At 45.4% G+C, this 22,405-nt stretch overlaps 1 protein-coding gene across 1 annotated transcript in view; it reads right to left on the bottom strand.

Annotated features, from left to right (window-relative positions):
- Nucleotides 1-22,405, bottom strand: part of RIPK3 (receptor interacting serine/threonine kinase 3) — a 94,735-nt gene that overhangs the window by 18,569 nt on the left and 53,761 nt on the right. Inside the window, exons 7-11 of the mRNA XM_082244632.1 lie at nt 18,719-18,874; nt 18,513-18,598; nt 11,888-12,014; nt 3,114-3,202; nt 2,168-2,207 (exon numbers count right to left, since the gene is read on the bottom strand). Of these exons, the coding sequence (XP_082100758.1) occupies nt 2,168-2,207; nt 3,114-3,202; nt 11,888-12,014; nt 18,513-18,598; nt 18,719-18,874 (498 nt within the window). The remainder of the gene's footprint in view (nt 1-2,167; nt 2,208-3,113; nt 3,203-11,887; nt 12,015-18,512; nt 18,599-18,718; nt 18,875-22,405) is intronic.

Genomic DNA, 22,405 nt, shown 5'->3' with positions numbered 1-22,405 from the left:
ATGCTGGGTGAGGACATAAAGAGCCTGTTCCTGGGGAAGAGTTTTTCTTTTGGGACCATGGCCTTCAGCTCAGAGAAGGGACCCAGCCGCTCTGGGGGATGTGTTAAGGTGGTGCAGCCTAGGCGGCCTGGAGAGTCTCAAGCAAGTGAGTGAGCAGATCCACTATTGCCAGCTCCATTTCAGCAGAGTGACTGTCAGGGGTCATTCTCATTGTCACAGTTACAGACCCAGCTGAATACCAGCGTCGCCAGTTGCACGGCCAGGCACCCTTCACTGGTTGCAGTTTCTTCAAGAGCCTGTTTTAGGACATCCTATTTCCTTGAGCCTTGGTAGCATCAGGATTGGTGAGCAGGCAGAAGCCCACCTTGTGTACACCCTACTAAGACACTGCATGCGGACACCTTTATCCCATCTCTTTACATTAAAGCTTTTAAAAGGGAACACTTTGCAAATGCTATTTTCAGTTGCTGGTCACCATTGCACAGCGATCCTTCTGAGCCCTTGTTGAGCTAGCTGAAGAAACTTAACATCTGCATCACAAGGACTTCTCCACTCTCCTCTTCTCCCCCCCTCCTCCCCTCTGTGCAAAATATCTGCACATATTAAGAGGAACTCTACTCAGAAATGAATTATTGCATGACTTGTTGTTTATTAATTGTGTCACAAACATTTTGGGCCCATGGCATCAGGATTTTGAGGGAGCAATCTGACATAAAAAGTCATTTTCCCTTTTAGATCTGGGGGTCATAGGTTTTCTCAGGACCTACTGGTAACCACTGTTTTACCTATTGTGATTTTTTTTGCATTGCATACCCTTGGCATATTTACCAAGAGTAAGAGTTTACCACTGAAAGATATCTGCCTAAGTCACTCTTGTTCTTATCTGCTTCAAGAAACTTAAGTAAAATACCTGTTACCTTGCTACAGTCTGGTGTCTGTGTACTTGTTCTATCACTTTGAAATACACTATGTTACCAAAAGTATTGGGACGCCTGCCTTTAAATACACATGGACTTTAACGGCATCCCAGTCTTAGTCGGTAGGGTTCAATATTGAGTTGGCCCACCCTTTGCAGCTATAACAGATTCAACTCTTCTGGGAAGACTTTTCACAAGGTTTAGGAGGGTGTCTATGGGAATGTTTGACCATTCTTCCAGAAGCGCATGGCTTGCAGTCTCTGCTCTAATTCATCCCAAAGGTTTTCTATTGGGTTGATGTCAGTGCTCTCCGCAAATGTACTTCTGGAAGAATGGTCAAACATTCCCAGACACACTCCTAAACCTTGTGGACAGCCTTCCCAGAAGAGTTGAAGCTGGTAGAGCTGCAAAGGGTGGGCCAATTCTATATTGAACCCTACACACTAAGACTGGGATTCCATTAAAGTTCAAGTGCGTGTAAAGCCAGGCGTCCCAATACTTTTGGTAATATAGTGTATGCTCCAACCCAGGGTGTCAGAGGTGTCAGGAGGCTTGCAAGGGCATGGCACCCTTTGGGGTCAGTCATCTTCCAGTGGCTCTTACGGGGGTGGAGCTACATATACATAGTCCCATTTGCCCAAGCTGGACCATTGAAGATATGTACTACATACCCATGCCTGGGATTATTCTTTAATATTTACCAAACTCTGACACATACTGAATAGAAAGGGGACATAAGAGAATTATGGAAGGGTGCTGTTGGTGACATCTTCCCATGAAAACCTTGTTGAATTGCTGCCACTATGTTCCTCTGGCTGCTTCTTCAGTCCCTGACCTGTAGCAAGTACACAGATCAGGAGTTCTGACTTCCCTGACAGTACACTTGTTCCATGTCAGTGACTTAAAATATTGATATCAGAATTATTTTTTTTGGAAGAAATGCAGAAATAGCTGTCCCCATATTTTGTTCATGACAGGATTCCATTTAAAGTTAAATTTTTTTTTAAAATATGGAATTAAAGACCAAGACCAGATGTGGTGCAAGCAACCATACTGCAGCTGCTATATTTGCAGTTAAGGTTGGAGAAAAAACACTAGAAGGTGAATTCACTAAACATTATGCATTCAGTAGTTTCATTTTGGTTTATTGTTAGCTAATTTTATGACAATGTTCTGTTATGTATACTGGTATTTTTAGGTGCAGGATTAATCAGTGCGCTGCTGCATGTATAAATTATATGAAAGGTTACCTGTCCTGTAATTTGAAGTACCTGGTCCATGATTAATGACCTGGATTTAAAAGACAAAGCATTAATCAAGCTACATAATAATTCTATAGTATAATAAAATGTGTTTTAATGGTGTTCAATAGAGTGACTAAAAGTATCTACTGTATCTATTATTGTTATCTGGTTAAATCGAAAAAGGGAAGGGTTACAATCACTGTCCAGATTTTTCTTTGTTGTCTGTGTACCATTTGAGGACATTTCCCTTTACCTTTTGTCCCAGAGATGCAAAATAGGTTAGAGGAAATCTTCCAAAGTGGGGGTAATTCCCCTCTTAGCGGTCCCCAGAATATGTGTCCCCATTGGAAGATTTCCCCTTACTTCTTGTTATGAGAACAACTCTACAATTTTGAATTTCCCCTTACTTTCTTTCTCTGTGATCACAGTACAAATAGAGGGACAAATATCCCCCAAAGTGGACAATGACACTATTTGACAGAGGGTCTAACCCTTCCCCACTCACTAAACAACTAAAAGGGGTTTTGCCTAGCAATACGCTTCAGTTCATCACACTTATAGCATCTAAAATAGCAGGATTCCATTAAGTGTTCTAAGTGCATTTGTATACTGTAGAAAGGAAGTCTGTGCAGCAATGTTCAGGCTTGAGAACACAGATATTTTACCACTTGTGGCCTCAAGAAACATAAGAAGCCCTAGATCAGTGATGGCTAATCTTGACACCCCAGATGTTTTTGGAACTACATTTCCCATGATGCTCATGCATTCTGCAGTGTAGTTGAGCGTTATGGGTAATGTAGTTCCAAAACATCTGGGGTGCCAAGGTTCGCCATCACTGCCCTAGATGATCTACCTATGAAGGGTCCATCGAACATTATACTAATAATTTTGGGTGGAGCAACGCTTTCCTGATCTACCATATGTTATACCAGAGATGTGTTTTTTTACATACATTTGTCCTTGGTTGGTTTGCTGATGGAAAACGCTGGCTAGAACCTCCTCTTAGATGACCAATGGCATGGTTTTTTGAAGGTACAGCCTCTGCAAGGGAAAATTATTTAATCATATTGCTATAATTTGTCAAAAAGGGTTCAGGTGAATTACTGTATAGTTCTTTGGTAAATTACAGTACTGTGTTTGTAATATATACCGTATATGCTGCCGTATAAGACGGCTTTTTAACCTTAAAAAACACCCCCCAAAAATCGGGGTGGGGGTTGTCTTATACGCCGAGTATAAAATGTGAACCTCAGAGAACTCCAGGTTTAGGACTACCAAGCTGGCCCAAAACAAACGTTCCTAATCTGTCAGCCCGCCGGATGTGTGGTAATACTGCATGTACCGTAGCTTTGGCTACATACAGTATACTATGCTGAGCCAATCATGGTGAACGATGTATTCTATTAGTAAATACAAAGCCAGCTCAGATTGGTTGAGTCAGAGGTTGTAACATTATCAGCCTGCCTCTCTGATTCCGCCACTCTGAGCAGGCTTTGTATTCATTAATAGAATACATCACTCACCGTGATTGGCATAGCACAGTATACTGTATATATCCGAAGTTTCGGTACATACAGTAGTACCACACCCCCAGCGGGCTGATAGATTAGGAATGTTCGTTTTGGGCGAGCTTAGTAGTCCTATACCTGGAGTCCTCTTCCTCTTACAGTTCACACTTTATACTCCTGTCTGATTAGTGGGTGTAAATGGCTGCTAGACAAGACCCCATCATGGGGTAGGGGGGTAGTCTTATACGGCGAATATAGCCCAAAACCTATGTTTTAACTTGAATATTAGGGGGTCGTCTTTTATACTCCCAGTCGTCTTATACGCCGGCATATACGGTATATATATATATATATATATATACACAGTATCTTCACATTTTTATAAATATTTTATTATATATTTTCATATTACAACACTGAAAAAATGCCACTTTGCTACAATGTAAAGTAGTGAGTGTACAGCTTGTATAACAGTGTAAATTTGCTGTCTCCTCAAAATAACTCAACACACAGCCATTAATGTCTAAACTTCTGGCAACAAAAGTGAGTACACCCCTAAGTGAAAATGTCAGAATTGGGCCCAATTAGCAATTTTCCCTCCCCAGTGTCATGTGACTTGTTAGTGTTTCAAGGTCTCAGGTGTGATAAATTTGGGGTTATCGCTCTCTCTCTCACTCAGACTGGAAGTTTAACGTGACACCTCATGGCAAATAACTCTCTGAGGATCTGAAAAAAGAATTGTTGCTCTACATAAAGATGGCCTAGGCTAAAAGGAGATTGGCAAGACCCTGAAACTGAGCTGCAGCATGGTGGCCAAGACCATACAGCGGTTTAACAGGACAGGTTCCATTTAGAACAGGCCTCGCTATGGTCAACCAAAGAGGTTGAGTGCACGTGCTCAGCGTCATATCCAGAGGTTGTCTTTGGCAAATAAATGTATGAGTGCTGCCAGCATTGCTGCAGAGGTTGAAGGGGTGGGGGGTCAGCCTGTCAGTGCTCATACCATACGCCGCACACTGCATCAAATTGGTCTGCATGGCTGTCGTCCCAGAAGGAAGCTTCTTCTAAAGATGATGCAAAAGAAAGCCCACAGTTTGCTGAAGACAAGCAGACTAATGACATGGATTACTGGAACCATGTCCTGTGATCTGATGGGACCAAGATAAACTTATTTGGTTCAGATGGTATCAAGCATGTGTGGCGGCAACCAGGTGAGGAGTACAAAGACAAGTGTGTCTTGCCTACTGTCAAGAATGGTGGTGGGAGTTTCATGATCTGGGGCTGCATGAGTGCTGCCGGCACTGGGGAGCTACAGTTCATTGAGGGAACCATGAATGCCAACATGTACTGTGACATACTGAAGTAGAGCACGATCCCCTCCCTTCTCCAGATCTAAACCCTATTGAGCATCTGTGGGGCATTCTCAAACGGAAGGTGGAGGAGTGCAAGGTCTCTCACATCCACCAGCTCCTTAATGTCGTTGTGGAGGAGTGGAAGCAGGGGCGGATCCAGGGGGGGGGGGGGCAACGAGGCAATTACACCCCCCCCCCCGAAAATCTTACTGACTCTTGAGTCTCTCTGTCACAATCAGAATTTAGAATCAACAGCAGGCAAGTAGCGGCGCCGAAAGAGACCCTCTTGCTGATGCACCACCGTGCCGCTGGCCTGGCCTCTACTGCCCACTGCACTGGTTGCTATCGCCTATGCAGTCATGTGACCACAAAGTGTGTCATTGTTTTAAACAAGGTTAGGACTGTATGATACGTTAAAGATAGTTCTGTAAGCAACACCCTATTTTCTGGCAGTGCCCATCCTGAGATTAGACTCTGGATCCGCCCCTCAGTGGAAGAGGACTCCAGTGGCAATCTGTGAAGCTCTGGTGAACTCCATGCCCAAGAGGATTAAGGCAGTGCTAGAAAATATTAGTGGCCACACAAAATATTGACTTTTTGGGCCCAATTCGGACATTATTTACTTAGGGGTTATTCACTTTTGTTGCCAGAGGTTTAGACATTAATGGCTGTGTGTTGAGTTATTTTGAGGGGACAGCAAATTTACACTGTTATACAAGCTGTACACTCACAACTTCACATTGTAGCAAAGTGTAATTTCTTCAGTGTTGTCACATGAAAAGAAAAATATATTTCTCTTACGTCCTCCGACAGTCGCCGCCTCTTCATATTCGTCACATATGGGGTATTAGACTTTGCTCCGAAGGAGTAGCTAGGCAACAGAATATGTTAACATTAAAGCTTTTAACATATCCCACCCTCAAGGGGTGGTCCCCTCAGTCAATACCCTCCTACTTCCTGCAACCATATCTCAGTTTCAATGTCTAGCTTGTCAGGAGTGGCTGGCTCTCTCTGTGCTGGGGCTTTGTGCCCCAGACTCTTTCTTCTTTTTTGATTTTTTGTTTGAGTTTTCTCTCTACCTTTACTTAGCTGTTCTTTTGTCAGCATTAGTTAGTTCTTCGGATGAAGAGGATCATGCGGGCTGGGTCTCGGGCTGATCCCCCTGGTCGCAGGTCGTGGGTCAGTGGCTTCCCAGCCTGCCATCGAGCGTTCAGCCAGGTAACGCTCCTGGCACAGTGAACGACCCATCCCTGTTCGGTGCAGGGATGATTGGTGAGGTGGCTACCTCACTGGACGCTGTGCGGTTTCTTAACCCCCATTCTGTGCGTCTTGCATGCGACTCTCCCTGCCTCATGTGCAGCGGCTTGTTCGCCTGTGCGGGTCCCCCACGCCACTGTGAGGTAAGTGTATCTATGTGGGGACCTGTCTGTCTGGGGGGGTGTCAGTCTGGGACTGTGTAACCTGCCTCTATTCACACTGTTTGTCTCCCTATCTCTCGGCTGCATGCTGTGGGCTGCAAGGGGGGGGGGGAGCTGTGTGACACTGTGTGTGTCAGCTTTGTCAGTGTGAGAAGCTGTGTGCTGTGGGGCATGTTTTGTGGCATGTTTGGGCATTATACAGCGATCGCTGCGGCGATCTGACATGTTTTTTTATACATGGATGACATGTGTGCATTACTGTACTGTGGAGCGGCGGTTTCGGCGCCAAACGGCGCCATTTTGCCTACACTCGCTCCGGCCGCATGTTCTACATGCATGGCGGCCATTTTCTTGTAGCCTCCCATAGGCTTTCATAGAGCGCCCTGGCAGCATCACTTCCTCTTCTCCAGGGACACCGATCGAGGCAGCAGCAGCGGCGAGGGTCTCCTCAGGTTATATCCTTCCTATCCATTGCCTGTGTCAGTTTTATTGTCCCTGTGGGGGTCTCGTTGTGCTTGTGTGTGGTGCGGTGGGCTGCGCTCGCCGCGCTTGTTAAAGGGGCAGTTAACCCTTTATTATCCGGCATTTGTTATAGGGGCAATGGATTCTCAGGAGGGCAAATTTCCTACCGCCTTGGTGGAAAGCCAGGGGACCGCTGTTTCCCCCCCAGGGGGGGATTTAGCCACTATTGTGGCTGGCCTTGCTGCTCAGGTGCAGATGCTGGTGGCTGCTCAATCTACTAAAAGACCCAGAGTTGCTCTTTCCTCTGATTCTGAGGGTGAAGGTGATGGGGCTGTTATGGCGGGGGCCTCCTTATCGGGGTCCCGCTCCTCCCTGGATCTAGTGGGGTCCGAGGTGGAGGCTGATGTTGAAGGGGTTGATAATTCTCCCCCTGGCTCGCCTGAAGTGCTTGCAATCATGGATGAATTGATTGCTTCCATAAAGCAAACGCTGCGTTTGCAGGATGAAGTGTGTCCCCCCGCTGCCTTGGCGGCTTATGGGACGCAGAGAAAACGCAGGACGCCGCAGGTTTTTCCCTGCAATGATGATTTTCAGCGCGCTGTTAAGGAACAATGGCGCAATCTGCGCAAACCTTTTGCTGTACCTAGTAGGTTCAAGCTGCGTTATCCTTTCTCGCCTTCCACTGATGAAAGGTGGTGTGTGCCACCCCCAGTGGATCACGCAATTGCGGTTTTAAACAAATCCACTGCGATTCCTGCAGAGGATTCCCCTGTGTTCCGTGATGCCACGGATAGGAGATTGGAGTCTCTTGCCCGTCATACTTATTCTGTTACGGGTTCTATGCTTAAGGCTCTGTTTGCCTCTCTCATGGCAGCCCAGGCGGTCGCAAGTTGGACGCAGATGCTTAGGCGCGTCCTAGTGGCCGATTCGGCCTCGCCGGCGACCCTGGATATGGTGGATCAAATCCACCAGGGTGTCATGTATCTGTGTGATGCGGACTTGGACCTAGTCCCGTTGGCTGCACGTGTGCACAGCGTGGCGGTGTTGTCTCGCCGCCTGGTTTGGTTGAAATGTTGGTCGGTGGACCAGTCTTCACGTAAGACCTTAGCCAATCTGCCTTATGATGGGTCTCGCCTTTTTGGGGAGTCCTTGGATGTGTTGATTAAGGGGATCACCGGAGGTAAGAGCACTCTCTTGCCCCATTTCCCCAAGGCTAAGGGGGCTTCTGGGAAGAAGCATGCTAATTTTCAGCCCCCTCAGGGGTCCTTTCGTGCCTTTCGGTCGCACTACAAGGGCAAACCGTTCAAAGGTCAAGGCTCTCAGAAGAATCCCTGGTCTGGGAAACAGAAGTCCGGTCAATCCGGTTCCGCAGCCCATAACAGTGCGGCCTGAAGGGGCGCCCTCACCCGGTTTTGGGGTGGGGGGACGCTTGCTCGGTTTTCTTCAGCCCTGGTTGGCCCGCGTGCGGGACAGATGGGTTCAGGAGATCGTTCGATCTGGTTACAAGATCGAGTTTCTCTCTCGGCCGGAGAGCAGATTTTTTCCCTCAAATCTTCAACTGTCTCCGGAGCGTTTACGGGACCTGCACCTGGCGGTGCGGGACCTGAGGGCTCAGGGAGTGGTAGTTCCGGTGCCTCATCGGGACAGATTTCGGGGGTTTTATTCCAATCTGTTCATCGTGCCCAGAAAGGAGGGCAAGGTTCGTCCAATTCTGGACTTGAAGGCTCTGAACCGCTCTGTGCGGGTTCGCAAGTTCCGCATGGAATCCCTGCGGTCGGTGGTGGCTGCCCTGGTTCCGGGGGAATTCATGGCCTCCATCGATTTGAAGGATGCGTATCTTCACATCCCCATTTTCGAGGGTCACCAGAGGTACCTTCGATTTGCCATTGCGGAGGATCACTACCAGTTCGTGGCGTTGCCTTTTGGTCTCGCCTCGGCTCCGCGGGTCTTCACCAAGGTGCTTGCACCGGTTCTGGCCTTATTGAGGGCCCAGGGCATTTCTGTCCTGGGGTATCTGGACGACATTCTGGTTCGGTCTGCGACCAGCCAGGGTCTGGAGAAGGACCTGCCTGTCACGATGCAAACTCTGCAGGAGTTTGGTTGGACGATAAATTTTCCAAAGTCGACACTGAGTCCGTCGGTTCGTCTTCCCTACCTGGGAATGATTCTGGACTCGGTGCAGGCGAAGGTCTTCCTGCCGGAAGACAAACTCAGGACTCTTCAGGAGGAAGTCAGGTCCCTCAGGGACGTTCCGCACTCGTCTCTGCGGACGTGCATGAGATGTCTGGGATTGATGGTCTCGGCCTTCGAGGCGATTCCCTTCGCCCAGTTTCACACGCGGGGTCTCCAAGCGGAGATCCTGTCCATGCGGGACGGGCGACCTCAATCTCTGGATCTTCAAATCTCGTTGAGTCATCGCACCAGGAGAGGCCTTCTGTGGTGGCTCCAGTCCCCGTTGGTATCCGGGGGCAAGTCGTTTCGTCCTATCTCGTGGACGGTAATCACCACGGATGCCAGCCTGTTGGGCTGGGGTGGTGTTCTGGGCGTTCTGTCCGCCCAGGGGACTTGGTCGGAGGGGGAGTCCTCCCTTCCGATCAACATTCTGGAATTGCGTGCGATAAATCTATGTCTTCGTCGCTGGACGGACCGGCTGCAGGGCTGCCCGGTTCGGGTGCAGACGGACAATGCCACGGCGGTGGCCTACATCAACCACCAAGGGGGCACCAGGAGTGCCCGAGCGGCTCGAGAAGTGGCCGACATTCTGTCTTGGGCCGAGACTCATGTCTCGGCGATAACGGCGGTTCACATTCCGGGGGTGGAGAACTGGCAGGCGGACTATCTGAGTCGCCAGACCCTGGATCAGGGGGAATGGTCTCTCCACCCGGCTGTCTTCCAGACGTTGTGCGCGAAGTGGGGTCTTCCAGATGTGGACCTGTTCGCGTCTCGTCTCAACAACAAGGTGAGAAGGTTCGTGGCAAGGACGCGCGACCCTCGGCCAGACGCGTCGGACGCGTTAGTGGCCCCGTGGCATCAGTACAGGCTGATGTACGCGTTTCCACCGATTCAGTTGCTGTCCAGGTTCCTTCGCAGGTTACACTCGGAACGCAGCACGGTGATTCTTGTGGCACCGGACTGGCCTCGCCGGTCCTGGTACGCAGACCTCGTGAATCTGGCGGTCGACGCCCCGTGGCGTCTGCCTCTTCGAGACGATCTCCTGTCTCAAGGACCGATATTCCATCCTGCTTTACAGTCGCTGGCTTTGACGGCCTGGCTGTTGAGACCGAGGTCCTGAAGGAGAAGGGTCTCTCCCCAGAGGTCGTTCATACCTTGATCAACGCGAGGAAGTCTTCCTCGGGGAAGGTTTATTACCGTACTTGGAAGGCCTATTTTGCCTGGTGTGAGTCCAGGGGGTTTTCACCCACACGTACTCGGTTTCCCGAGTGCTGTCCTTCCTTCAAACGGGTGTCGATCAGCGTTTGGCGCTGGCTACGATAAAGGGTCAGGTGTCTGCGCTGGCCGTTCTGTTTCAACGTCCCGTGGCTTCCAACTCCTTGGTTGGCACTTTTGTTCAGGGAGTGCGGCGTCTGGTTCCTCCTAGGAGGGATCCTCTGCCCCCTTGGGACTTGAATCTCGTTCTTTCTGTGTTACAACGTGCTCCTTTTGAACAGATCAGGGAGATCTCGTTCTCTATGTTGTCCAAAAAAGTCGCCTTTTTGGTTGCGATCACTTCGGCTCGCAGGGTGTCGGAGCTGGCGGCTTTGTCCTGCAAGTCTCCGTATCTGGTTGTTCATTTGGATAAGGTGGTCTTGCGACCTAATCCTTCTTTTCTTCCGAAGCGAGTTTCGGAATTCCATCTTAATAAGGATATTGTCTTGCCCTCGCTGTGCGCGAAGCCTAAACATCCAAAGGAGGTGCGATTTACATTCTTTGGATGTTGTTCGGGCGATAAGGGTTTACCTTAAATCGACTGAGTCTTTTCGAAAGACGGACTCCTTGTTTGTTCTTCCAGAGGGTCCTCGGAAGGGCATGGCGGCGTCGGCCTCTACCATCGCCAAATGGATCAGACAGACCATTGAACAGGCCTATGCCTTGCAGGGGAAGGTTCCCCCTGTGCCTGTGAAGGCGCACTCTACTAGATCTCTGAGTACGTCTTGGGCCTGTCGTCATGGGGCTTCTGTAGCCCAGGTGTGTAAGGCGGCGACTTGGTCGACCGTGCACACTTTCACAAAATTCTACAAAGTAGATGTTCAGGCATCGGCGGATGCTTCCTTTGGCCGCAAGGTTCTTAGTGCGGAAATTCCCTAGGGTCCCTTGTTGGGGACCGCTGGCTGTTGGGATAAGTTTTTTATCCCCTGGTTATTTGTCTTCTCCTGGGTTGTTGCTCCTGTTGAGCACCTGTTTTTTCCTGTTGCCCAGCTGGGTTCCTTCCTTTGGTAAGGTTCCTTTCTTTGATGTGGAGACTGCGTTGCCTTTCGGCGCGGATGCGTTTCCCACCCCTCATGTTTGCACTGCTTTGGGACGTCCCCATATGTGACGAATATGAAGAGGCGGCGACTGTCGGAGGACGTAAGAGAAAACGGAATTTTTGTAAAATCTTACCTGTAAAATTCCTTTCTCTGAGTCCTCCGACAGTCGCCGCCCCCGCCCCTCTTTTGGGGTTTGGTTGTATACTCTACTGCTATTCCACTGAAACTGAGATATGGTTGCAGGAAGTAGGAGGGTATTGACTGAGGGGACCACCCCTTGAGGGTGGGATATGTTAAAAGCTTTAATGTTAACATATTCTGTTGCCTAGCTACTCCTTCGGAGCAAAGTCTAATACCCCATATGTGACGAATATGAGGAGGCGGCGACTGTCGGAGGACTCAGAGAAAGGAATTTTACAGGTAAGATTTTACAAAAATTCCGTTATATATATATTTATATATATACAGTATATTTCATCTGCAAGTTCTTTTAAATGTACTTTCCATATCCCCTCCTTACCCAGCTTGGCAGATGGATGCTCTTCAATTTTGATAGCCTGCATTGACCTAATCATATCTGACATATCTTTGGTGTTTGGTGCACTTTGTTGGACATCTGTTCTGCTGCTAGGAGAATCCGTACAATCCTTATATCAAGACATTGAAAACATTTATCAATGAACACTCTCGTGAATGTCATTTAATTCTACTGTGAAGATATACAACTAAGCACCCTAAAAAACATTAGCACATATAAAATTCCTTTATAAGGTGTTTTTATTTTAATTGCAAACTTCTGTTAAGATGCTTTTCAAACTATAAAAAAAAAAAAAATCCTTAAGTATACGTGAGTATAAGTGATCACCTAATCTATGTGCTGAGCATAAGGGGCTTTGGAGTGCTGGGGATGGAGAAACAGCAGCACACTGATCTTCCCAGTGAATGGCTGAAAACTGACCATGCTGAGATGGATGTACACTCATGCCTAGTGTGGTCATTTGAAATAGGAAAGCAGGGGGGCTGGCAGGATCACCAGGTATTTCACACAAAAGAAGCAATACAAACAGAACAGGACACTTTTTAACATACATGATATAACTGACACATTTAGGAATACGAAATCTTGAGGTAACATATTCTTTAAACCTAAGCTGACCACAGACAGCTATTTTTTTCTTCAAATAATTCTGTAGAGCAGGGATGGCCACTGATTGAAATGTGATTAGTCCCTACTGAACTGGAACTGGCAAAATTTTATTCAGTGTATGGCCAGCTTAACACTGAAATGACAAAGGAAAACCAGTGAGGAAAGAACTTGTAACAATGTTGTTTTTTTTTGTACAACCTCTTTTTATTAAAGTAAGAAATGTCAATACCATGAAAGGAAAAAAGGTTACAGCAAATACATTTTGTGTCCATAAATCCAATCGGCAATTCACCACCAATCCACAGCTATAAACAGCAGAAAGAGGCGTACAAATTACAGTTTGGGGACCCAATAGTCATGCAAGAACAATGTCTTCGCTAGGGACGGGCTCTATGTTCGAGTCAAATGTACAGTCAGGTCCATAAATATTGGGACATCGGCACAATTCTAATCTTTTTAGCTCTATACACCACCACAATGGATTTGAAATAAAACAAACAAGATGTACTTTAACTGCAGAATTGCAGCTTTAATTTGAGGGTATTTACTTCCAAATCAGGTGAAAGGTGTAGGAATTACAACAGTTTGTATATGTGCCTTCCACTTTTTAAGGGACCAAAAGTAATGGGACAATTGTCTCTCAGCTGTTCCATGGCCAGGTGTGTGTTATTCCCTCATTATCCCATTTACAAGGAGCAGATAAAAGGTCCAGAGTTAATTTCAAGTGTGCTATTTGCATTTGGAATCTGTTGCTGTCAACTCTCAATATGAGATCCAAAGAGCTGTCACTATCAGTGAAGCAAGCCATCATTAGGCTGAAAAAAAACAAAACAAACCCATCAGAGAGATAGCAAAAACATTAGGTGTGGCCAAATCAACTGTTTGGAACATGCTTAAAAAGAAAAAACGCACCGGTGAGCTCAGCAACACCAAAAGACCCGGAAGAACATGGAAAACAACTGTGGTGGATGACCGAAGAATTCTTTCCCTGGTGAAGAAAACACCCTTCACAACAGTTGGCCAGATCAAGAACACTCTCCAGGAGGTAGGTGTATGTGTGTCAAAGTCACCAATCAAGAGAAGACTTCACCAGAGTGAATACAGAGGGTTCACCACAAGATGTAAACCATTGGTGAGCCTCAAAAACAAGAAGGCCAGATTAGAGTTTGCCAAACAACATCTAAAAAAGTCTTCACAGTTCTGGAACAACATCCTATGGACAGATGAGACCAAGATCAACTTGTACCAGAGTGATGGGAAGAGAAGAGTATGGAGAAGGAAAGGAACTGCTCATGATCCAAAGCATACCACCTCATCAGTGATGCATGGTGGTGGTAGTGTCATGGTATGGGCATGTATGGCTGCCAATGGAACTGGTTCTCTTGTATTTATTGATGATGTGACTGCTGACAAATGCAGCAGGATGAATTCTGAAGTGTTTCGGGCAATATTATCTGCTCATATTCAGCCAAATGCTTCAGAACTCATTGGACGGCACTTCACAGTGCAGATGGACAATGACCCGAAGCATACTGCGAAAGCAACCAAAGAGTTTTTTAAGGGAAAGAAGTGGAATGTTATGCAATGGCCAAGTCAATCACCTGACCTGAATCCGATTGAGCATGCATTTCACTTGCTGAAGACAAGAACAAGCAGGTACCGAAGACAGTTGCAGTAGAGGCCTGGCAGAGCATCACCAGGGATGAAACCCAGCATCTGGTGATGTCTATACATTCCAGACGTCAGGCTGTAATTGACTGCAAAGGATTTGCAACCAAGTATTAAAAAGTGAAAGTTAGATTTATGATTGTTAATCTGTCTTATTACTTTTGGTCCCTTAAAAAGTGGGAGGCACATATACAAACTGTTGTAATTCCTACACTGTTCATCTGATTTGGATGTAAATACCCTCAAATTAAAGCTGAAAGTCTGCAGTTAAAGCATCTTGTTTGTTTCATTTCAAATCCATTGTGGTGGTGTATAGAGCCAAAAAGATTAGAATTGTGTCGATGTCCCAATATTTATGGACCCGACTGTAAGTTCAACTGAAACATGAGCTTGGGTGCTCGGTGGGAAGTTCGTCCGCCGATGAGTGCCTCATAATGCACTGTGCTGTTGCAGTGCATTGATTGCTGATGATTGGTCAAAGCATGCACCTGACCTGTATGTTTTGGCCAATCACAGCACAATGTCCTGTCAGAGCTATGATTGGCCAAAGGCAGGGTCCATTTAGCCAATTATGGCTCAGGGGTGGCAGAAGGGGGTGGTGCCACTGGGTCTCGTAACCTGGTGGCCCAGACCCTTGCCTGTAAAAGAGCTGTCAAAAATGAAGAACGGCATGGGGTGGGGGTAGCCTCAGAAGAGGAGTAAGCATTTTGTTAAAGGGGGCTTCCAGATTCCAATAAGCTCCCCACCCACAGCCCCCCACAACCACAGCCCAGGGTTGTTGGGAAGAGGCCCTTGTCCCTTGCACCCCAAAGCACCCTCCCCATGTTGAGGGCAAGTGGCCTGGTATGGTTCAGGAGGGGGGGGGGGCGCTCACTCGTCCCCCCCTCATCCCGTCCTGCCAGGCTGCATGCTCGGATAAGGGTCTGGTATGGATTTTGAGGGGGACCCCACACTATTTTTTTTCATGTTTTTCTATCTGTATTGCTGGGAGCCAACAATACATTACAGCCCTGAGCAAATTTAAATTACATTTTTTCCTTTAGAAATGTCAGTATTGCTGCAGCTGGCTCCATACATTGTACAGATGCGCTATTTTACAGGCACATTAAGGGGACTCCCCAGATACGATATTTAAAGGAATTTTTCATTTTTATTGTTTCACTTTAAGCATCATTAAAATCACTGCTCCTGTAAAAATGATCGTTTTTAAAAAATTTTTTTGCATTGATACATGTCCCCCAGGGCAGTACCCGGGTCCCCATACACTTTTTATGGCAATGACTTGCATAAAAGCCTATAAAATTAGGACTTTTGATTTTTTATGTTTGTGTCCCATAGACTTTAATAGAGTTTGCATGTTCGCTAGAACTTTTTCCCTGTTCGAGATGTTCTGGTGCGAACCGAACAGGGGGGTGTTTGGCCCATCCCTAGTCTCCGCGCAAGATTAGTAGGTACCGTAGGGCAATTTATTTACAACATAATACAATTCGTATAACATGGTACAAATGATTATTGCCCGGTAGTAAAGCATAAAATGCAGGTCTGGGCACAGTAGAACAGAGAAAAATAGGAGTATAGCAGTAACCATAATTGGGGGAATTAGAGGAGGGGAAAAAAAAAAGGATAACTGTGATCACAGGGTTGAAATCGCTCTGTAGAAAAATAAGACCGTAGAGACATGGAAATAAACAGAAGACCAGAGGTCTATATGGTCAGGTGATATGCAAACTAAGTACCATGCTGGGCATGTATCATCAAGTAGCTGCAATAATATGGCATCATCGAAAGTCAGTAACAGAAGTCGATAAATGGTACAGCGGTCAAGGGGCAGTACACTCTGGGCTATCCAGTTCCATAGAATAGTACATCTGGATTGAATCTTTTTAATAGCTGTTTATGTTGTTTTATGGGGCACCACAAAGAATAGCTAATGCTGCATAATATATAAAGAAGCAATGTTTTTAGGAAGCGCAACTGTAGACCTGGAAGGTACAGTGATTAGAAATGGCTGAAAAAGGACAATCCTTTAATAAAATAAAATAAGTTTAGCTATATCAAAATCAAGATTTTAGGGCAAACACCTATCTTGTTGGCTTCCAAGAAAAAAAAGGAAAAAAAAAAAGGTATCAGAGTGCAGTTTAGTGTTTTGTCGAGCAGCACATCCCATGAAGAGGATTTAAAGAAAAAAAAATAGGCCTACATTATCTATTGGTGCTAACTGATGCTTCATGGTATATCCATGCAGTAAAAAAATACACTTAATTCCCTTGTCTGCATTAAAGGTAGAAGTATGGAAGAAATGCTCACCTCCAATGCTCAAGCATTGGCATGCTGCAGCTGTTCCATGATGACTCTAAGACTGAGAACTGAGCAATCACATTACCTCTAATCAGTCAGCTTTCAGTCTGTACAGGGAGAAGAATTGTGACTGTCAGTCACCGCTCTCCACTCTGCTACTCCAACGCTCACTAAAGTGCCAGGTTGGGAAGAAAGCGGAATAGGTTGGTTCTGACACACGCTTAAAAGTGAAGCCACCTGTTAAGCAGGCAGCTAGGTGAAACCCCAAAATCAGGGCCGTCTTTAATATTGATTGGACCCTGGGCAAACATTTTCTTGGGCCCTCCTGAATCCACTTATCAACTGTGTGCGGCCTCAAGGGCAGCTGCTTTGGGCCCTACAATATTGACTGTGCCCGGGGCAGCTGCCCATTTTGCCCTGTGTTAAAAACAGCCCTGCCCAAAATATTGTCAGGGTCCAGCAACAGCAGACTCTGGGTCACAGGAGAGCAATAGCAAATATGCTCCTGTGACTCTAAGGAGAAGGTTTGCCCACATTTCTCTTTTAAAGGAAAACTTTATTGTCCCAATACCTAGTAACATAGAATAGAAATCAGGATATACTACAGACACAACAAGGTTCCTTGCCATTACTAACTGCTGCAGCCCCACGAAAAACCTTAATTTTTGGGTAGGGTGCCTATAGACACACTCACCCTGCCTTCCACAATGCAGTTCTTTGGGCCAAAGCAACCAATCACAAGGCAAACACGTTGTCACAAGAAGAAAGCGGGAGGGGGGGAAGACATATTTTTAGATTTCAGGTGTATAGTTGTTTGCAAAGGTTTTTCAGGGGGTTGCAGGCAGATGAAGAGGATGTGTAGTGCTAAGGAGATAGGAGCAGGAACAATGCCACACCAATAATATGCAAGCTATAGAAATAAAATAGGGCCACTTTTAAGCCGTTTGACTCAGTATATCATAGTGTATAAAGACTAAATGTATGTGAATCCTGCACCAATATATAAGACAGGCGCATATTGAACATTCCTGAATAATAAAGAAAACTAGATTATCTCACAAACACAAACTATCAGAATATTTAATCTATTATAGATATGTGCTCAGGGCCGTCTTTAACATAGGGCAAAAGGGGCAGCTGCCCAGGGCCCAGCCATTGTTGTGGGGAAAAAGCAACTGCCCCTTGAACCCGCACTGCCCACAAATAGTTGATAAGTGCATTTGGTAGGGCCCAAGAAAATATTTGCCCAGGGTCCAGAGATGTATAGTAACTAAGTAGAACTACTTCACTACTGTACTTAAGTACCGAAAGGCGGTATCTGTACTTTCCTGGAGTAGAATTTTTTTCTCCTACTTCCACTTTTACTTCACTACATTTTTTTCGATGGTTTCAATACTTCTACTCCGATATTTTTTTTTTGTGCTGCATAGTTACTCGTTACTATTATAAAAATTACCACTGCCAGAACAGTAGATGGCAGGTTTCATAAAGCTCAAAACATGTGTATTATCAGCGCATACGAAAATAAATGCTACTGTATGTATAAATAAAAGCTGCATTTGAAATAATAAAAACAATATGATGTTCAAACTTTTGACTTCGTTCTTTAATAACTACATAACACTGTACTTGAACTTTTACTTTCAGTACTTGAGTAGCAATTTTTTTTTCAAAACTACTGGTACTTTTACTTTCAGTACTTGAGTAGCAAAATTTTTTAAAAAACTACTTGCAATACTTAAGTACAAAAAATGTTGAATACTTTAGTACTTCTACTCAAGTCACTTTTTGATCGAGCACTTCCATTTCTACTCAAGTCACTTTTTGATCGAGCACTTGTACTTTTACTCAAGTATGGGTTTTGAGTACTTTATACAACTCAATACTAAAGACAGCCCTGTATGTGCTGCGTATGCTCCTTACTAACAATTTGAACCTAATGAAATACTGCAAATTAATAATGGCTGGGGTGTCATTCCAATTTTACATTTTTCAGTAACAGTTTGTTTAAAATGACCATCATGTTACTCACCATCATGTTTTGTACAGCTTTTACAGCATTTTTAATCTCCCTGTCTTCGTAGTCAGATATAAATTTTCCCCATTGTTCACAGCAATCTGTAGAAAGATAATAATTTTACTCATCCTCTAACTCAAGCTTGACTGCTTTCTTGATTAAAAAGAAACTTTTTATTGGGAAAAAAAAAAAGAAAAAAAAAAAGAAACTTTACTTGCCACGGAAAGAAGGTCTTTGTCGCTTGTCATTATCCCAGCAAAGCTTAGTAAATGCAATGGCCTCTTTTAGATACTTCACAGAGTTTATATTCTCCAAAGATTCAAATCCAGGTCGCTGACCATGAAGTACACACACTCTTATCAATGAAGAACTCTGAACTGCCAAATTGAAGTAAAACATGAAAGTGAATATTTTCAAGTACCATTAGGCCTTATTCTTTACTCAGTGAATCATACCTCACAGTACTCAGGAGAGTTTTTTTTTAAACTATTGGGTTATTTTCCACCTCCAGGTGATTGGACACTGGCAATTAGCAATGCTTGACACCGCGCATCATATCCCTCCCCCACTCCCAGCACTGCCTTAGTTTTTTGCTAATGTGTGTAAGTGATGGACCTGTTGCTCTCTGCTAAGAGAGACTTTTCTGCTTTGATGCTGGATTTTTTTCTTGAACTGACTTTCTCTGTTAAACCTTGGTTCTCCAAAGCAGTGGCAGTTATCTAGATAGGTCCCTGTGGATGTTTATACCCCCTAAGGAAAAGTACCCATAAGCCTGTGATCCGTAAGTTTCATTGGCACTGCATCCTGCATGTTGCTCACTTTTGCAGACTGTTGCATCTGTGGCAGAAGCAAGTCCCTTAAAAATGCTATTGGATATAATTATCCTGGAGAAGGTGAAGATTGAGCCGGTTTTTGGCTTTGCTCCATGTATATTAAGTGCCCCTGTTGTGGAGGACCCCCTGGTGTTGTCACCTTGCTGTTTCAGCGCTGAAGAGATTGAAAGGTGGGCAGTGTTCCCCTGTGTTTCCCCTGCTGTGCATGTGAGTGGCAGGTCTTGGCTGGCTAGCACCACTATAGGGCGATGTAAGCATCCATTGCACAGGGACACATTGATCCCTTTCTTGTGCCTTTTGCTTTGCAGGAATGGTCTGGAGGTTCCACTGCGCAAGTGCAACCCGCCAGACTGTGCTACTGCTCAGGCGCAGCCCAGGAGGATACACTGTGCATGTGTGTCCGAGAGGATGCATTGCACATGTGCGAGCACCATCTTTGAATCGGTTCCCTTTTCAATTAGGACATCAGTTGAGCAGGACACATGTTGCTAGAGCTTCTACACAGCACAGGTCATGACACAACTGGAGACCCAACAGCCTCCAGGTGGTAGGACACTGAGTCTACCTATCTACCTATCCCCTCCTTTTCTTTGTGCTATTGCTAAAGATTGATTATTGTGTCCCCTTATGAGCCTGGCAAGCATGGCATAACTGGCACTAAGGGGTCAGGTCCAAGGGAATAGGCTCTCCTATTTCAGAAGATAGTCTTCAGTTTACAAATTCATTTTTGGGGCAGCAGGCTCTCAGAAAACATTCAGTTTCTTACTAACTCCTTCGGGAGCTCTGTCTTCAGGGACCTTTGTGTCCAAGGAGGAATTCTCAGACACCTTTCCACTGTATCAGAACAGATAGCAGATACCCTTAAAGATTTGACAAGAGATGATCATAAATGGTTCAGATTTCCATTCCCACAGGAGCTGTCTTGTGAATTCCCCGAATTCCCCATACCACCATATCTCAGGCTGAATAAAGAGGAATGGGAGGAAGCAGGGTTCGAGTAAGCATTTTCCTCTGAGAGAGACCAATTCTTTGAAGAGGATTCCCAGGCCTCTCGTGTGTCTCCAGATCAACTGAACATAATGAGCATTCTCACAGAGGTGCTCCATATGAACTTACAGTAAAACTGTCAGTACCAGAACCTTTAAGGCCTAAGGTAGAAGGGTTAGGGTCTTGTAAACCACACAAACTAACCAAGTTGTTTTTGTTACATCCTCATACTGAAGAGGACCTACACAAGGACTGGGCCCATTTGGAGAGGGTATCTGTGCCCCATAAGCTCTTGCCTCACAGTGATTACCTTTTTGTTCCACTTGCCCCTCCTTATTAGATTGGAAGCTCTCAGGAGCAGACCCTCCTAACCCTCTTTTATTGAATTGCATTGTTACTGTACTGTCTTCCCTTATTTTGCAAAGTGCTGTACAAACTGTTGGAGCTATTAAATCCTGTATATTAATATTAATAGTAATAATATTAATAATAATAAAAATAGGAATAATATTGATATTAATCCCAAGAAATAGTCTCTAGCACATGTGTTATCCTTCGCCCTGAGGACTGCGATACGTCAGGTTTCTGCCTTGGCAGTGCTTTTTCCAAGAGCGCTGGCTTCCCATTCCTCGGTCAGACTCTTTGTGCATGGGGGTGGTCACATTGATTCAGCAGTATGCTCTCTAGTAACTTTGTAAGACCTCAATCTTGTGTTGTTGGTCCTTTAGAGGCCACCATCTGAACCTATTCAATATATTTTTTTCCCTCTCCTATCACAAAAGGTTACCTTTGTTGTGGCTGTTACCTCGATTATGAGGGTGTATAAGTGTATGGCTTTTTTCTGAAGGAGCCTTTTTATGTGCTTTACAAAGATAAGGTGGTATTAAGACCACATAATTCCTTCCTACCTATGGTGGTCTTGACTTTTCATTAGAATTGGGACATATTGTTACCTTCCTTTTGTCTGACTCCAAAACATCCTAAGAAGAATGCACTCCACTGCTTGGATGTGGTTAGGGATGTGAGAGTCTAACCCGCAGCCACAGTCTTGAATCATTAATCTGATGCCTTTGGTCATAAAGTCCTACAGGCAGCCCTGTAAGGGCCTTTTCAGTTATTTCTCTTCTTGGTATGTTAAGAGGGATACTACTGTTGGGCATATTAGCTATTGTTGCCTTTGCCCACTCCGTATGTTGTGACGTACTAAAAGAATGGGATTTTAAAGGTCCAAAATCCTTTTTTCTATTAAAGGGACAAAAGGAGGCACCTCCCCAGGTACACTGGAACTAGTAACAAACAAAAGAGAAAACAGGCGCCTCTGAGTTAAGACTGCGATTTAATATGGCAAACAAGTAATAAAAACTTACATCAAGGTAAGTATAAGCAGACAAGATGGGTCCTTCCGGTGTCCATGTGGAGGCTGGGGCTTGGAGTCATCACTGTGGGTCTGTAATCATCTCCTCTCTTCCTCTTCCTGTCCAGCAGGAAGTGGAGGGTGTCACAGCAGTGAGATGGAAGCTTGGACAGCAGGGTGAAACCGCAGTGAGATGGAGGCTTGGGCCGCACGGTCGCCGTGATGCTTGTCCACAGGATCTTCCGGCGTAATGACTGACGCGTTTCCGAGCATGCGCACTGTCTGGAACTAGTACCATCAGAGTCAGAGTGGCACAATAGCCCCACCGTGGTGTAAGTGCATGGTTTCCTACAGGGCTGTGGATAAGGGAGTACCACCGGTATTGCACTTACAGTACATGTAATCCATATACATGATATCGTGCCTGATATTATTTATTGCATGTAAGTTCGATACTTGTTTTTAATATGAATTAAGCAGTCTGCACTATTGGATGTCTGTGATTCTTTCCTTGGTTTATCAGCTATTGAAAACATACCTGTTACCAGCTTCATGCAATGAAGAGGGATTTGAGTTAATACTTACAAAGCGCATATGACTTCACATATTAGTGGGGTCCACAGAATCAGGTAAGCAAATGCCCACATGGGGTGATGAAGGGGACCTGGGGTGGTTTTTCGCACTTCTGAAGATATTGTGGATTGGAGAAAGTTCTTTGTTTTTTTTTGTTTTTT

This window comes from Pelophylax lessonae (genome assembly GCF_965119305.1).
Source record: "Pelophylax lessonae genome assembly, chromosome: 1".
NCBI classification, from domain to species: Eukaryota; Metazoa; Chordata; class Amphibia; order Anura; family Ranidae; genus Pelophylax; species Pelophylax lessonae.
The sequence above is the reverse complement of the archived record's forward strand: the minus strand, read 5'-3'. Positions and strand labels throughout refer to the sequence as shown.